Consider the following 16,891-nt stretch of genomic DNA (forward strand, 5'->3'; position numbering starts at 1 on the left):
GGACAGTAGGCCTCCGAAACCGCACCTCTTTGAGTCCTGTACAGGAGAAGGGTGATAAGGTTTTTGAAGAGCGCTCTGCGCGACTACTGACTGACTCCTTCGTCACGGACGCCCCGGACTCCAACGACTACTTCCCCGACGACGACTTCTTCCCCGACGTTGACAACCTCCTCGACGACATGGCTGACGAGGACACCGACCCCAAGTCTAGTGCTGCTGCTGCTGTTGTCTTGTATGTGTTCTTCTTTCTGTTAGATATCCTGTCACAGTTTCTCGTACTAGTACTTGCCTTAAATATGTTAGGTTCTACCTCATATATGCAACTAGTTCTACTGTCTGCTATAGATATGATAAGCTACAGTTCATATATGCAGAAACTATTTTCTTTCTCTCTGTCAGAACGCATGACTTGTTTTATCTCTACTATATTAATCATGTTTTATCTAGTATTTCTGTTAATAAAATCATTCGGTAAATTGCTCATATTTCCAACATGTTCGTGGCTTAAAATTTACCCACTTCTGCCAAGCATTTCACTCCTGGAGGGAGCAACAATTAATGTGTACCATCGGTGGGATTGTATTTGATTGAGAGTGCGAGAACTCACCGCAACTTCTTCCACCGATCGATCCTTGCGCAGGCCCGCCGATCCATCCTCCCTCCGCCTTCTCTTGCTCCCCCGCAATCTGCAATGCAAACCTCCAACGAATTTCTTCCTCCTACTCCCAGCAAACTCGGAGCAACCATCTGAAGCAGGCTAACCGTTCGACGAAATGTCCCGGAGGAAGAAACCCAGAGCCGAGGCCGTCTCCCTCGACGCTTCCGCCGGCCTCGACCGCCTCAGCGCCCTCCCGGACGACCTCCTCCACAAGGTCATGTCGTTCCTGAGGGCGTGGGAGGTGGCCCGCACCTGCGTGCTCTCGCGCCGCTGACGTGACCTCTGGGCTTCCGCGCCCTGCGTCGACCTCCGGGTCTGCTGCAAGGCCCGGCACCGGCGCCTCCCCACGCGGCTCGCCAGCTTCACCAACCACTTCCTGCTCCTGCGGGAGGCGTCCGCGCCGCTGGACGCCCTCCGGGTCCTGTCCAGCCCCCCACGCCAGGATGCTCCACACATGCCCTACAGTCCCCAGTACGACGACGACGGGGAGGACTACTCCTCTGAGGACGTCGAAATGTGGATCCGCGCCGCCATAAACCGCAGGGCTCGCTTCATCCAGCTCAGCCATCACCCAAGGGACGACGACCTCTCCGACCTCGACAACGTGCCCCTCGTCTCCTGCCACCTCAAGCACCTGCATCTGTCGGGCACAATGCTGTACGACAAGACGCTGAGGCAGCTCTCCTCTCAGTGCCCTTCTCTGCAAGTCCTGGAGCTCAAGGACTGCTCCCTGGATGGCCCCCACATATCATCTGCCTCCCTTATCACTTTGACCATGGTCGAGTGCAGGATCATCAGGGACCTCACCGTCGCTGCTCCCAACCTCATATCGCTGCGCTGTGTCAATCCATACCACCATGCTCCCTCGTTCGAAGACATGGCTTCCCTGGCCACATCCACAATCATGCTTAATGACTCTTTCTTGCATGATGAGTTTGAAGAGAGGTACGCAGTGCCCGATCCAGAGGTGTTTGAGTGTGACAGCGACTCAAATGATGACAGCGACGCTGATAGCGACTTGAGTACATGTGATGAATTCTATGGTGACAAAGTTTTAGGTGGCCAAAATGTTATCCGCAGCCTGTCGAATGCTACAAGTTTGGAGCTGATAGCTGATGCCGAAGAGGTATATATACGAATCTGTTGCTGATATCTCTATTTCAGCAATGTTATATTTGTTCAACTAATATAGATTTGTCAGTTATTTTCTTTGCAGAAAAATTATTTACTTAACGAACCCCCCCTTTTCTTTACTGGACATCCAATGTGCTATCTGCACATTTTGTGTGTTTTTTGCACTCTAATACCAACAGCTGGTTACATACTCACAATCACAACAAGTGACCTGATGAGTTATGGGAAATAATTTCTAGCTTTATTGTAATAAAATTCTAAGCAAATCACATAGAATTTGAGTAGTTTGCCGGGAGAATTTTTTATCCCTTTTCTTTTGCAATGTTGTATCCTTGTTAGCATGTCTACAGTCTAATGGCAACATCCTCTTACACAACTTAATCAGAAACAAACATTCACTTGCAAATGTCTGATTGCATGTAGGTTCACCGTGTTATTATTCTTTTGTTTGGACCGAACTGAACAAATTCACTTGTGTTCCGTATGAAGGTAATTCTGAATAGGGAATTGGAGATGTGCCCAGTTTTTAGCAACCTGAAGGTGTTATCCCTTGGTGAATGGTGTATGGCTGCTGACTTGCATCCATTAGTTTTGTTCCTGCAGCATGCTCCAAATCTCGAGAGGCTTTTTCTTAAACTCAAAACGGTATAAAGATTCTTATACTGCTTATATTTTGAGCTGTGGTAAATTAGTTTGGACATTTCATGATATTCACTTTGTTCTGCGACAAGGAACATGAGGAAATAGATGACGATATCAAACCCGAGGGTACATCATTTGCTTGCGAAAACCTTACAATGGTCAATATAAAATGTCCCAAGGATGATGAAAGAGTTCCTGTGTTAGCACAGTTCTTCGTGGCTAATGGCATAGCGATGGAAAAGATATCTGTCAATCACCGACCGACTCACCAACCTCGTGAGTCATGTATTCTTGCCATATCTCACTAAAGTCTTACATATTACTACTTAGGCTAAATGATACTAAAGCCACAAAATGTCATTATATTTGCAATGTGAGTCTTACATTATTACTATTTTGGTTAAATGATAAGGCTACTGTTTAAACCTGGTGTTTGTTTTTCGAGCTTGATCTGGATGTAAACTTATTTGCCCCCTCACATTTCAACCAGGCCTTTCCTTGGCCATAAGACGCAGATGGGCTGCCGTGTAGGAACTGCAGACTTGGCGGTAAGATCTTACATCCGGTTACATATCTTTTCATCTACTGTAACTCTGTAAGGCGTACAAGTCTTATATCTGAATAATGGAAATCGTCACTTTGTACTCAACATAGATCTGAGGGACAAGAAACTACCTACATTTCAAAATATTTGGCATCTTTTTTTGTGCATCTCCTAAAGTTACACTTTCACCTTTTTTACTAATACATCTATAAATATTAAGGAAATTAAGTTTTATAATAATGTTTGTAATAAAAAATCTAACATTACCACCTAAATACACCCAAACTGAACAACAAGAAGGAAATGATTGACAAAATATAACTGAATTTGACTGTTCAAGGTGAAAAATGCCAGGTATTTTGAAACGGGAAAGTAAAATCTTCCTGCAGCACATTATTACTGTTATAGGCCTACTTACAATTTTTTGTGTACCTTGAAATTTGGAACAATGGAAGGCTATCTTAATGTCAAAATGTTGTCCGTGCAGATGATTCTCTCATGCGGCACAGATCATGGCGGCAGCATGGAACAGAGCTTCTGATATGCTTCATTTGAGTAGCTCTGAAGTCGGAACTATGTGTGCCTCTATGAAACCCTTGAAAGTCGAGACTGTTTTTCTCTAGCGTTGTGAGTTAGCATTATTATATATTGATCAAGGTCGGTTTCGTCCTTAGACAAGTACTATGAAATGATGTTACCATGGTATTGTGGAATGTTCATACTAACCATGACATTATTGTGGAATGTTCACGCTAAGAGTAGCCAATTTATGTTTTCTCGTATATATGGTGGAGCGGAAAACGGTTTTGATATTTGATACTCTTGTACGGAATTTTGTATCCACACATGTTCTCAGTTGAATTATTAGTATTATCCTAGTTATAGAACTTTCGAGGTTAATCTGCTTAGTCCAAGCTATTTCTAAGTACCCCATACTTGAGCTTCTCCCACTACACGTTATAATCCTCCCGGAGTATGTGATTCCCAACAATTTATTAGGCTGCAGAGAAAGGAAGGGCATGTTTGGTCCATGAACACGCAAATGTCCAGGACTCGTATTTGCGGGCGAATAATTCAAACCTAGCAGTGTAATTAATAACCTAGCATTAGTATCTGGTTAAACCCTTTTTGTATGAAATGTTTGAAAAACATGGAAATTTAAACAGAAAGCACATTTTGCAAATGCCGCACTCAGAGAACATCAGGTGGGTGATTTTGAAACAGGTTCAAGAGATGAGTAAATTTGTCTTGAACTATAAGACGAACACCATATTTAAGCATGTGAAATGCATGACTAATTATAATACAATAATATGTTACACCTTTTCAAAAAACATGTGTTACACACAAGCATGTGCTCGTCACGTCGGACACGGTCACCGAGACGCTCTATTTGTAATTATATGCATCACATGTAGTAGTAGTTGATAACTCTTAATCATATCCAGTTTGTGCAACCAAACACGCTCCCGGAGGAGGGACGGACCAGACGTCGAAAATCAGCCGAGGAAACGGGGTTGCCAACAAAAATCGAAATGGAAAGAGAGAGGTTGGATTTTTCATCATTTCGAGGGAATTATTCTATATTTTTCACTATTGGTTGCCTAGAAAAGAAACACCAAGTGGAAAAGGCCTCCATTCCATAGGACCCATCGGCAGAGAGCGAGCCATTCGAACCACCCCCGACCCCGACCCGTCTCCTCCCCACCCTCTCCATCGCCCGCCGCCGCCGCCCGCCATGTGGAAGCGCGCCGCCTCCCTCCTCCTCGCCCGCCGCACGGCCCTCGCCGCGCAGCGCGCCCCGGCGATCTCGGGATCCGCCGCGGGCGCCACCCGCCGCGCGCCCGCCTTCTTCTCCACCCTCGGTAAGCAGTCGCCCCTCGCCGCCGTTCCCCCGTCCCCGTCCGTCTCCCGGTCCCGATTTGACAGCGGCGGGCCGCGCGTTTTCCGCAGATGCGGGGCAGGCGAGGACGCGGGTCGAGGACGTGATGCCGATCGCCACGGGGCACGAGCGCGAGGAGATCGAGGCCGAGCTCCAGGTCCGCCCGCCCGCCGCCTCCTCCTCCGTCGTGGCCGCCTTAGGCCTCGTCTCTTCTTTTCTTTCCTTGCCGGTTTATATTCTTGACCCTCGTTGGATTTTGTCTGCAGGGAAAGAAGCGGTTTGACATGGACGCCCCCGTCGGCCCATTCGGCACCAAGGTCAGCGCTTTCCCATTTTTGGTACCATCTGATGTGGTTATTTGATCCGCGCGTGAATTCGGTGATTGCATTGTCAAATAGATTGCTTAGGATGGATTGTTGTGTCCGCACTGAAATGTTGATGTGTAGTCCTTGTACTTGCAGTTATTGCCTTAATGTACTACAGTAGTAATAATAGTAATAGTCAGAGACTGGTATGCTAAACATAAGTTAGGTATTAGTGAAGAAGACTACTCTGCTCTAGTTGTAAGTTTTGGGGGATATGATGGTTGATATTTTGTTTATTGAATTGTGAAGAATTAACATTCATATGCGGAATTGAGTTCTCCATTGGTTCTTTTCGTCGAGGTAGATGTTCCACAGGATTGTAAGGCGAGATGATTATTTTGATATATTCAGTCCAGCTTAGACAACCATGTCTGTGTTTGTATTTTTTTGGATGCTTTTGTTGGTAAAATGAGGCTGTATGCTGCATCCAAATTTGTCTTCTTGCTATAGATTTTAACATTCTTATGACCTTGTCACTGCTTGAACATTTTGTGCACTTGTCATCTTCTGGGTTGTGATAATATCAGACCTTGGCGATTAGCATTTGCTTGGCTAATGCTATACCAGCTGTCTTGTCCTTTTAGCATGTTATAAAAATACAATTTAGAGGTTGTTTCAAGGGTTAACTTTCTGAATTTCCAACCGCTAGTTATGACTCTGACGCACCTGTTGAACTTACAATACTTCCAGGCATCTAGAATTTGCTTTTTGATTGGTCTGTTTTCTATTCCTTTTATGCTTATTGGTGGGTTTTTGTTCTTGGTTTGTAATATCATGTTAAGACTTCGTTTCATGGAGATACATTTTGTGCGGAAAATCATGCTTGCTTTATTTGGTGAGGCTGTTCCTTATCAATGCGATCTTAGCTGCTGTGATTTGTGAATTGACATACTCAATGGTTGTAACTCTTATTTTGAAGTTGAATTTATAGTTTCTTATCTTCCAATAAAGTATATTATCCTCATATATCAAGAGTAGACTATTCTCAGTTAGGCCTTGTTCGGTTAATCCTCTCCCCAAGAGGACTGGAGGGGATTGGCAAGGATTGGTTCGTATTTTGACTTATAAGAGGTTTAAATCCCCCTCAAACCCCTTCAATCCACTCGGATTCACACGCAACCGAACAAGGCCTTAGGATGGTGAAGTGCTTAGATGTCCCTGTGTATGCTTGTTTGCTGCAATGACCCCTTTCTGTTTTACCACACTGATTTGCCTGGCCTATTTTCTCATAACTTGTCCATTTGAGACAAATCACTTTGCAGGGTGTTTTGTTGGCTCAACTGTACCTTACATATCATTGTCCACTTTAGTTGTTTTTTCTACTCGTGCGGTCTAACTGAACGAATATGTGTCCACATCCTCATTCATAGGAAGATCCAGCTATCATTCAGTCATACTTTGACAAAAGGATTGTTGGTTGCCCTGGCGGTGAAGGAGGTATATTACCTTGCATACATAATTCCGTCTCCACCAAAGGAGGCTGCGAAATTTCAGTCTTCTCCTGCATCTTATCTAGAAATGATCATCAACCCACCATGAATCTAATTAACTCAAATTCCAAATTTCACCATTTTGCTCCTTTTCAGAGGATGAGCATGATGTTGTGTGGTTTTGGTTGAAGAAAGGCGAGCCACATGAATGCCCAGTCTGCACTCAGTATTTCAAGGTATGTTGCTGTCTTCTGTTGACATAATTTGCTTTTCCTTGTGTGAACTTTTTCTGAACAAGATACTAAATCATGTATTGCCTCCATGTTTCTGAGCTTTGGAACTAACTTTATTTCTGCAGCTTGAGGTTATTGGGAACGGAGGAAACCCTGACGGACATGATGATGACGATGACCACCACCACCATTAAGATCGAAGAGAGGGCATGTCTACTGATGAAACAGTGGACCGGTGCCGATTATTTTTGTTGCTGAGATTCTTTGAAGCTGTGAAAAACACCAGCTTTTTTGCGTGCCCATAGAGTTTAATACCCATGCCAACCAGTTTGCTGTTCTCAGTTGTCATGACTGGGAAATCAGAGCAGCAGAGGGCCCTGGAAACATAGTTTTTCTTTTCTTTTTGGGGAATTGCCGCACACGAATAATGTGATTCATTAAACAAACAGTGACTCCCCTTTCATTTTCGACCCGCCTTTCATCTAGTCAATAAGGTTTTAATTGCTTCTTTGCGTGGACGGCTCCAATTTTAGTGGCCACATCAACTGTTTTGCTGGTGGGCAATTTGTTATCCGTGCATCGTTTTCGCTTTGACGATCTGGATCCATTGTTTGTCCTTCTGATGACGATAAACAGAGCTTGAGGAAACTGTCAATCAAGCTCATTTTCTCTGCAACATTTAGTTGTTGGCTGAAGCATTCCAACCTTCAGTTTGGCCAAAATGCAGGCTTCACCAACCACGAATGACAGTGGTGACACCGCACTATCCACTGATGTCACTGAAAGGCGTTGAATCCCTCTTTGCTCATCTACTTAACAACTTAACGACTGAAAGCGTGAATGGAATTCTCGACGAAATTCCCCGTGGCGCGATGCCATTCGTGTCGCGCCAAATCGGTTCTTGGTTTGAACATTTCCTCGCCTGTTGCCTATCCTATTCGAAATTTACGACTCAAGAGAGACCAGAGGAAAGCTAAAAAGATTTCAAGTTGAGAATGTCGTTATCGCTCTTTAAGATTTAGGGATCAACATTCAACAAGTCAAAACTGGGAGTATGACAACGTGAAGGAGCTCGGACGATGGTCAGGGATCAGGCGGGATGGCGAGCAGAACGGCCAAGGTGCTCGCCGTCGCGGTGGCCAGCACGGTGCTCGTGGCGGCCGAGGTGGCCCTCTACCTCTGCCTGCGTCTGTCGAGGCCGTTCTACCTCTCCACGGCCGCCGTCCTGGCGGCGACGGTCCTGACGCTGCTGATCCTGCTCCACTGCACCGCGGGGCGGGCGGAGCGCATGGCGGCGCGGCGGGCGCTGGACGACGGCGAGGAGCTGCGCGTCGAGTACAGCTACTTCCGCAAGGTGGCCGGGCTGCCGCGCAAGTTCTCGCTGCACGCGCTGGCGGCGGCCACGGACGACTTCCGGTGCGTGGCCGGGCGGGGCGCCTCGGGCACGGTCTTCCGCGGCGTCCTCGACGACGGCACCCCCGTCGCCGTCAAGCGGATCGCCGACGACCGCCCCGGCGCCGCCGGACGCGCCGACAAGGAGTTCCGGGCGGAGGTGGCCGCCATCGCCGGCGCGCAGCACGTCAACCTGGCCCGCCTCCTCGGCTTCTGCCTCGGCTCCCCGCGCTTCCTCGTCTACGAGTACATGGACCACGGCTCCCTCGACAGCTGGATCTTCCCTTCCCCCGGCGACGCCGACGCCGACGCCCGCCCGCGCGGCTGCCTGCCGTGGCCGCGCCGCTACCAGGTCGCCGTCGACGTCGCCAAGGCGCTCGCCTACCTGCACCACGACTGCCGCTCCAAGGTGCTGCACCTGGACGTCAAGCCGGAGAACATCCTCCTCGACGACGGCTTCCGGGGCGTCCTCTCCGACTTCGGCCTCTCCAAGCTCGCCGGCAAGGACCAGAGCCGGGTGGTCACTGCGGTGCGCGGCACCGCGGGGTACCTGGCGCCCGAGTGGCTCCTCGGCGCCGGCGTCACCGAGAAGTCCGACGTCTACAGCTACGGGATGGTGCTGCTGGAGCTGGTTGCCGGCCGCCGCTGCGTGCGGCCGGAGGAGGACGGCGGGTGGTCGTACCTGCCCAAGATCGCCGCCGAGATGACGCGCGCGGGGCGCGTCATGGAGGTCGTGGACCGGAGGCTCTCCTCCGGCGTCGGGGACGCGGAGAAGGCGGCGGTGCGGCGCGCGGTGCACGTGGCGCTGTGGTGCGCGCAGGAGAAGGCCGGGGCGCGGCCGAGCATGGCGCGCGTGCTGGAGATGCTGGAGGGGAGGCTCGCCGGGGAGGTGGAGGCGCCGCCGCCGTCGGACACCATCATGGAGGACCTGCTGGCGCTCGGCCACGCGCGCGCGCGCGGCGGCGGGCCGTTCCGGCTGCCGTCGGCGGGCCCGGCCGGGAGGGCCGCCTCGTCGGCGTCGGTGCTGAGCAAGTACGACTCGTTCGCCATGTCCTACCTGTCAGGGAGATAGCGTTCCTCTTCATGCACAGTCGGGTCAGCTATTACTCTTAGAGCATCTCCAACATGCGCGCCAAACTAGCGCCGCGCCGCAAAATCCCCTCTTTTAGCGCGCGCAACCGGAATAGCTGCTCCAGCGGGCGCGCGAAAACCGCGCGCGCGGCATACGTAGTCCAGCGCGCGGGCCGAAACGCAATCGCGCGCCGCTTATTTGCTGCGCCCGCTCCCGCGCGCTGGACTCTCGCGCGCTCGCTCGCACCTCCCACCCCCCTCCCTCTCCAGTCGCGCCGCCGCCGCCGACCGCGCCACCCGGCGACCGTTCCGGCACTTCCCCGGCCTATCCCCGCCCCACGCGCGCTTTCTCCGGCCCCCCTCTAGGCCCGCCGCCCCGCGCGCGTGTTGGTCGCCGACGAACAGCGCCCGCTAGGTGTTCGACAAAACGCCTAGAAGATATGTATTGCTCAAAAGCCATGAATTTCATGCACGTTGATTGTAGTTTTTTTATTTATAGCATAGTATTCAACATTGTAGATGAGTTCGTCGTATGATTCTTCCGAAGAAGAATTTGATATGGAAGAGGAGGAGGATCTTGCAATGATCCTAGCTATGCATATTAATAAAAAAACCGAAACACGGTGGTTCGGTTATGGATCGGCAAAAAATTTGGAGGGATAGGATCGATGCCCACAACAGATTGATCAGGCATTATTTTGCGGAGAATCCCACATACCCCGAGTCGTATTTTCGTCGCCGGTTTAGGATGAGCACCAAGTTGTTCAGGCGCATTGCAGAGAAACTAGCGAGCCATGACCGCTTTTTTCAGCAAAGGAGGAATGCCGCCGGAGAGCTCGGGCATAGCACCTTTCAGAAGGTGACAGCCGCTTTGCGTATGTTGGCATACGATATACCGGCTGATCTAGTTGATGATCACTTGGCTATGGGTGAGAGCCAAGCCATCATGTGTGTCAAGCGCTTCGCTGTCGGAATTGTGCAAGTGTTTGGCGAGGAGTATTTGATATCTCCCAACGCTAAAGACGTCGCAAGGCTTTTAGCGATGAACAAAGCTCGCGGCTTTCCTGGCATGCTTGGCTCAATAGATTGCATGCATTGAACTTGGAAGAATTGTCCAAAGGCATGGCATGGGCAATTCCACGGCCAAAAAAAGGGTTCCACTATAATCCTTGAAGCGGTGGCCGATCAAGAGACTTGGATTTGGCATGCATTCTTTGGAATGCCTGGATCTTTGAATGACATCAATGTTGTCAACCGGTCACCACTGATGAGTAAGATTGCAAATGGGGAGTTGCCACCGGTGCAGTTTGTAGCAAATGGCCGCACATACAACTATGGCTATTATCTAGCGGATGGCATCTATCCAAAGTGGCAAACCTTTGTCAAACCGTTGAAAAAGCCAGAAGGTAAGAAAAATCTTGATTTCCACAATGCTCAGGCGGCGGCTAGAAAAGATGTGGAGAGAACTTTTGGGATTTTGCAAGCCCAATTTGCTATTGTGAGAGGACTGACTAGATTTTGGGATCAAAAGATGCTTTGGTACATAATGCACACTTGTGTGATCATGCACAACATGATCATCGAGAATGAGCGTGACCAAGATGTAGACTACTCTCAGTATGAGCTCTTGGGATATCCCGTACGAGTGCGACGGAGGGCTGAAAGGGTGGCCCGTTTTGTTGCCTCCTATCATGCCATTCGACGTCCTGCAGCGCATAATGATCTTCAGAAGGATCTCATTGAGGAGTGGTGGGCATGGAATGGACGACAAAGAGCATCATAATTTGTGCGTTCGTTATTGTATTGTTGAACTATTTGTTGTGTTTAATTGCACTATTTGTTGTATTGAACGATAAACTGTTTGTTTGAGTTGTAATAAATGAAATTGAACTATTTTTTTGTTTGTTTTTGATTTTTTTGCTTTTGTTTTTGAATGCATATGTTGTTTGTGCGAGTTGCGCGCGCTGCATTTTTGCGCGCTGCTGGAGCGGCGCGCGCGCGCTGCATTTTAGCGCGGCTGCTGGAGCCAGCGCTGCGCGCCGCGCCAAACCAGGCGATGTGCGCGCGGCATATGTGTTTTTTGCGCGCGGCGCGACCGGCGCCTGTTGGAGATGCTCTTAAACTGCATTTGTGGGTGAGACTTGTGCTGACGTGGCATGGGGTTAGACTGTGATTAGTCAATTGGTTCGCCACGGAGGCGGTCCACTTGTCACTTGTGAAGGAAAATTTGTAGGCATTGCCACATCGCACGCTGCTTTGTACCGAAGCGATGACTATTCAACCTCGGGAGCATGGAGGATGAAACAAGAGGGTGGAGATCAAAATTAGGGTTTAGGGTAGGCGATGAGGAGGAGGCCGGCGATGAGGGGAGGGTAGTCGATGGCACAATTCCGGTTAGCATGCCCGTTTGATTGTGTCATTTTCACGCACCTAGTTTTCTGAAGGTTGGACACAAGGTAATTTATAATTTGCTACAAATCCATTACTAAATGTTTGTTGAAATTGGCCTAATCTTTGTAAGGGTTGTTTGTTTTGAACACTAGCCTTTAAATCCCTAGATTATTGTCCATGATTCGCGGGCATAGATTCCTCTTGACGTTGAGGTTAGAGTTTGCAGGGTATGTCGATGTGGCAGTAGCGCCGGCTTACCTTTGCAATTGAGTTCCCCAGCCTCATCTTTGTCATGTTAGTGCACCCCTCCACTGTCGAGGGTGAGGCAAGTAGCTAACATTACATGGTATAAATACATCATACATGAGCTGACTATAGTGCTTACAAAATAAAGACTAAAGGAGACAAGTAAATCTTCGACATCTTCAAGCCCTTTCTTCTTTCATGATACGATCTTGTACTTTTCTAAAGGCAGCCCTAGAACAATGGCAAAGATACCAAACCACGGATCTGTGAATACCAACGAAGGTTCTTCCATAATTTTAATTTTGAGCTGCAATGCCAAGGCTTTGTGCACGCATGCAGCCATTAAAGTAATCAACCAACATCGGCAAGAGTACCAACACCGATATTTCAGGGAAAAACAACCGAACAACTTGGTCGACGTCATTGGGAGCCGAGAGAACGAATCACCATTGTTGAGGACATAGTAGCCGGGACAGATATTGTGAGGACAATCCTCCTCGCGGCACCCGTGAGGAAAAAAATAATCCAAAATCGATCTGGTGAAGCAAGTTCTGAAGAACCATACCTAGACAAATATAATCTTTCAACACCACCATTGACGCAGGGAAGGAGATCTCGTCGTCGAACCAAGGGCCGAAAATTACTTATTGTAGACGAAACGATCTCCATTGAAGAAGAAGAAAGCTACCAAAACCCCAATCCAATCTATTGGGAAACACTAACTTTATTGAAAACTCCACTCATAGACCGGGTTCCCGACCCCTCCCGACGCCGGTGAGGCCGGCCGGAGGAGGAGGAACAGACCTATGGTGGTGGAGACGGAGGTGGTGGCAGCGGCTAGGTCCCCACAGGGGAGCTCTCGTACGAACGGGTAGACGAGGCATGTGAAAATTAAAAGAGGTCAGACTCTTGGATACATGACTCTTCCGGCTATGACCACTTCTTCTCCACGGCGATGTTTGGCACAACCGTAGCCTTGATGACTTCTCGTCCATGATCAACAACGATAAGCTAGCTCTGGAAGGAACAACGAGCTACCGACGCATCGGGGATTTTAATGTAATTATTTTATTTTCCAGAGTTGTTTATCCTGCTTATTTGACTAGTAATCACAACACGTGCATGTGCATGTGTACCCCATTAAGGATGCATATGCATTATCCATAAATATAGGTAGGCTGAAATTCTGCCTTCAACAAGCACAAGTTTAAGCTAGTTGGCTGCTCTGACAAGTTACAAAAGGATTATTTGTAAACCAATCGGGCAACTGCCCCTGATCCAATTCTCCATTGAATGGAAGGGCATTACCTATTGGTCTTAGAATACACAACAGTGAAGAATACATCTGTAATTGCGTAGCAGTAGCACATGCGTTTGCAACTCTCTTAAGTTCTAGCCTATCACCCTCTCAATTTCACACGGATCAAATAAGATAGCATTTTTGCTGTTGGTGGCAGGGCCTTTGAAGTAGGCATAGAAGGGCTGGTGTTGAGGCTGGCAGTAGCAGAAGACAGGAACAACAACCTTCCTTCGCTTCATTATTTGCTCAATATTTTTACCTTGAAGAGATAATTATGTTCTGAGACCGGTGCTCCTCGGGGACTTGACGTGTCACTCACCTGTGGCATCATAAAGATGCTATAATTGTCAGAAAAACATCTGAATTTTAATAGATGTCAAGAGATCAAATGAAAACACATGCAGAACGAAAATATCAAAACAAACCATCATGAAGTAACAATACTACACTAAATGTGTACAATGGAGGAAATATGACACATACTATACTACTAACAAAAAGCGCCAATATTGTAACCAGATGATGCAATAATCATAATAAGCTAAGAAGTGGCAAATGCACAAAATGATCAAACTATGCATCATTTACCTATGCATGTATATTCTTCAACCACATAATATGTCGTCTGTGCAATATACACAAAAATAATAATTTGATTTCTTTATCAGCATGGTACATATTATAATATAGTGTGTCTATCATCTTGATAGAAAACACTACAATATATGAATAAATATATTGCAAGATCGACATCCTTCAAATTGCTGCTTAAAAAGATGGTTGAGTTTTTCTACTGTTGGCAAAAGGTGCAACTAAGCAGAGAATCATATACAAGGATACGTAATCCTATTGACTCTGCAATACCGGGACAATGAAATGGTGAAAGAAACTCATGATGAACAACCTACATAGAACCCCATACCTCTATCCTATATCCAACACCCAAAGTAGGATTATACTACATGATAGCTCGTCCGTCGTTGCAAGGAACAATCTTGTAGTAAACATTAACATGAGCTGAACAATTTTGAAGTTAATTGTATAGCATGGATAATATAAAAGGGATCAAAGCTATAATTCAAGTGACAACCATGGTAACCAGAAGAGACCATTTCAGGCATTGGATGTCCTTAAGAAGGTCCTTGAAGTTCTTCTCAAGCAGCTTCTACAGGGTCTGCGGTTGCCTCAATCTGTGAAGGTCGTTAATCAAAAGCAAACTATACTGGTCCTATATATGGCAATGTGAAAAAACTACCGGTTAGAAATCATTATTTTATTGAATCTCACATGTATTTTTCTTTCTAGCTCTTTTCTCCTTATCCTGCTCCCTGAGCTCTTCTTTAGCACAAGGTAAATTCAGTAGTTGTACAGAAATTCCATCACAAACAGGGGCGGATCTACCTCCTGGCGACCCTGGGCAGCTGCCCGGGCTGCTCCGGGCATTCTCCACTAAGTAGTTCACATAAACCATGATTAGTATCACTAATTACACGGGCAAATGCTGGACAATGTCACTGTATGTAGGCTTTGCCCCGGCTCCTTGAGTTGGCTGGCTCCGCCACTGATCACGAATGAGTGTTCAGTATAAGGAACCAGTTTTGGGATCCACACCATGCAAATTCGAATCTACTCCGGTCATATAAATTACAATCCACGTCAAATAAATTATCAAGAAATTAAAAGGATTGTAACCTTCAGCCTCCCCTGCGCATCCAAGCTACAAGACCTTTCACGGTTCCACCGAATTGCACTTTTTTACTACTGTAAGTCTGGAACCCAATTCTCCTGAAACTAATTTTTTCCGTCCTATAGTGTAACAAGATGTCACCAAATACACACACAGGAGCCTGTCACCAAATACACACACAGAAGCCTGGAATCACCAGCTACCACATGGATCCAATCCAGGGTGTGCGTAGTGAGAAGAGAGGGTGGATGGATTAACCCTTACTGCAATGTGAAGGAAACTTAACAAAATGCATTTCCTTCTTCTTTATTATATTTCAGATTATATATTAACTCCATGGCATCAAAATTCCCGTGCTACAGGAAGCATTCCAAGAGCCTCATCATCTGCACCAACTGAACCTCTTATGAATCAGCAGAATACATGAAGCTCATACCGGCTGCTCTGGAACATAGTCTATCATCTATGAATAGGTCATAATTGTATAAGGGGAGGCTGCTCCAGAAAGTACTACATGTAGGTTGTTGATCAATTAAATAATTAAACATAAAAAAGTCTGATATTTGAGTAATTGTGACCCAAGCAAAAAACTTTTATTGTTTATGAATTCTCAACAATTCTTATTGTACAGTGAGTCATGCATGAACAAAATCCCCTAAGCAGAACCCTAATGTAGGACTATAGAACCCAAATGCATGAACAAAAACCGCTGCACAGTTCAGCAATAGGAAATTAAAGAAACCAAATCATGTAGGAAAGATGCATATTCTTTGAATATGATGCTTAGCTTGGTCTGATGCTTGCAGTTTCAAGTATTCGAGATGAATAATTTGGTGGCCAAATCTGTCAAGATATGGGCGGGAAGAAAGATTTACTACTTGCAATTAAACATTCCTCTGAAGGAGAGGGAGGGTCCTCATTCCTCAAGCCGTGTGTGCAACGTTTTCCTCGCCAGAGAAGATGTGAAGAAGGTGGTGTCAACCAGAGCGCCCATGGCGGCTCTCCGGGAAATTCGTACATGCACACAAAGTCTGCGATTCCCTATAGGCTATATAGACAGGTTTATGCCAACAGTAGCATTCACATAATTTCGCTGATGAAACTAATCTAACTAATCAGTCTGTCCAAATATTTAGGATATATTGTGCATCTGTTACCACCTAGTTGATCAATCCCTTTGGTTGAAAGTGTAAAAGAAACTTACTTGCATTAGGCCGTCGGGAAGCAAAAGAGGACGGCTCCGACGGCGGCGACCCATGGCGAAGGGCCGGCGGGGTGGGGCGACGGGCGTGGAGACCCACGGCGATGGGCGCGGCTGCGGGAGGCGCGGCAAAGGGCCGGCGCTGCGGATCCCGGGGCGACGGCCGCGACTGTGGGAGGCGGCTCCGGGCGCAGCGGGGCGGCTCCTGCGGCTAACGGTGGCGCGAGGCTGCGGGAGGAACGGCGGGGCGGCGAACGGCGCGGGAGGAGGAGGGGTCGAGAGAGGTCGAGGAGGGGGCGAGAGACGTGCGGGGAGGAGGGGGCGAGAGAGGTCGTGCAGGGAGGAGGGGAGAGGTCGTGTTGTCGTGTGCGGGCAGCGGTTTTTTTTCCTAAACAGCAGGCAGATTAGCGATCGATGGGTTTGGCTCGTGGTTTGTTTGCGTTAAACACCGGAGGATTAAGAGCCATTAGATCTTGTTAATGGATGGGTCTGATTGTTTGTTTCTCCGCCCTCTCTTCTTTTTATAGGGGTAGTAGATTAATAGATACCAATGTTTTTTTAAGAAAAAAAATCCAATTGGATCGATGATCGATCGGTTGCTGGGAACTGAATTTTCCCTTAACACTAACACTGGATTCTCATACTGATTTTTCCCTTCACACTAACCCTGAATACTAGAAGCAAGGGAACTGAATTTTGTGTCCCTTCACACACA

General features: G+C 47.5%; 3 protein-coding genes across 3 annotated transcripts; all 3 read left to right on the top strand.

Annotated features, from left to right (window-relative positions):
• Positions 1 to 957: 957 nt before the first annotated feature.
• On the top strand, positions 958 to 3,724 carry LOC119334585. The gene is made up of 5 exons (XM_037607125.1): positions 958 to 1,784; positions 2,282 to 2,437; positions 2,524 to 2,710; positions 2,925 to 2,982; positions 3,466 to 3,724. The coding sequence occupies exons 1-4, from the start codon at positions 1,113 to 1,115 to the stop codon at positions 2,963 to 2,965; spliced, it is 1,056 nt and encodes a 351-aa protein (XP_037463022.1). The 5' UTR covers positions 958 to 1,112; the 3' UTR covers positions 2,966 to 2,982; positions 3,466 to 3,724.
• A 961-nt stretch (positions 3,725 to 4,685) lies between these two features.
• Positions 4,686 to 7,396, top strand: LOC119331476 (putative cytochrome c oxidase subunit 5b-like). Its single transcript, XM_037604636.1, has 6 exons — positions 4,686 to 4,843; positions 4,932 to 5,017; positions 5,127 to 5,177; positions 6,596 to 6,662; positions 6,812 to 6,891; positions 7,014 to 7,396. Exons 1-6 carry the CDS (start codon positions 4,717 to 4,719, stop codon positions 7,080 to 7,082), a joined length of 480 nt encoding a protein of 159 aa, XP_037460533.1. The 5' UTR covers positions 4,686 to 4,716; the 3' UTR covers positions 7,083 to 7,396.
• Positions 7,397 to 7,840: 444 nt separating this feature from the next.
• On the top strand, positions 7,841 to 9,915 carry LOC119331873 (probable receptor-like protein kinase At5g20050). Its single transcript, XM_037605051.1, has one exon. The coding sequence runs from the start codon at positions 7,988 to 7,990 to the stop codon at positions 9,350 to 9,352; it is 1,365 nt and encodes a 454-aa protein (XP_037460948.1). The 5' UTR covers positions 7,841 to 7,987; the 3' UTR covers positions 9,353 to 9,915.
• Positions 9,916 to 16,891: the final 6,976 nt, after the last annotated feature.

Source organism: Triticum dicoccoides, chromosome 7A (assembly GCF_002162155.2).
Source record: "Triticum dicoccoides isolate Atlit2015 ecotype Zavitan chromosome 7A, WEW_v2.0, whole genome shotgun sequence".
Taxonomy (NCBI): domain Eukaryota; kingdom Viridiplantae; phylum Streptophyta; class Magnoliopsida; order Poales; family Poaceae; genus Triticum; species Triticum dicoccoides.

Excerpts from the sequence above, each read along its gene's own strand:
- LOC119331873 (XM_037605051.1), top strand. The coding sequence starts at position 7,988 with ATGGCGAGCAGAACGGCCAAGGTGCTCGCCGTCGCGGTGGCCAGCACG.
- LOC119334585 (XM_037607125.1), top strand. The coding sequence starts at position 1,113 with ATGCCCTACAGTCCCCAGTACGACGACGACGGGGAGGACTACTCCTCT. Across the intron at positions 2,438-2,523 it reads TTTTTCTTAAACTCAAAACG|GAACATGAGGAAATAGATGA; the intron begins GTATAAAGATTC and ends TTCTGCGACAAG. Across the intron at positions 2,711-2,924 it reads CCGACCGACTCACCAACCTC|GCCTTTCCTTGGCCATAAGA; the intron begins GTGAGTCATGTA and ends CATTTCAACCAG.
- LOC119331476 (XM_037604636.1), top strand. The coding sequence starts at position 4,717 with ATGTGGAAGCGCGCCGCCTCCCTCCTCCTCGCCCGCCGCACGGCCCTC. Across the intron at positions 5,018-5,126 it reads AGATCGAGGCCGAGCTCCAG|GGAAAGAAGCGGTTTGACAT; the intron begins GTCCGCCCGCCC and ends TTTTGTCTGCAG. Across the intron at positions 6,663-6,811 it reads TTGCCCTGGCGGTGAAGGAG|AGGATGAGCATGATGTTGTG; the intron begins GTATATTACCTT and ends GCTCCTTTTCAG.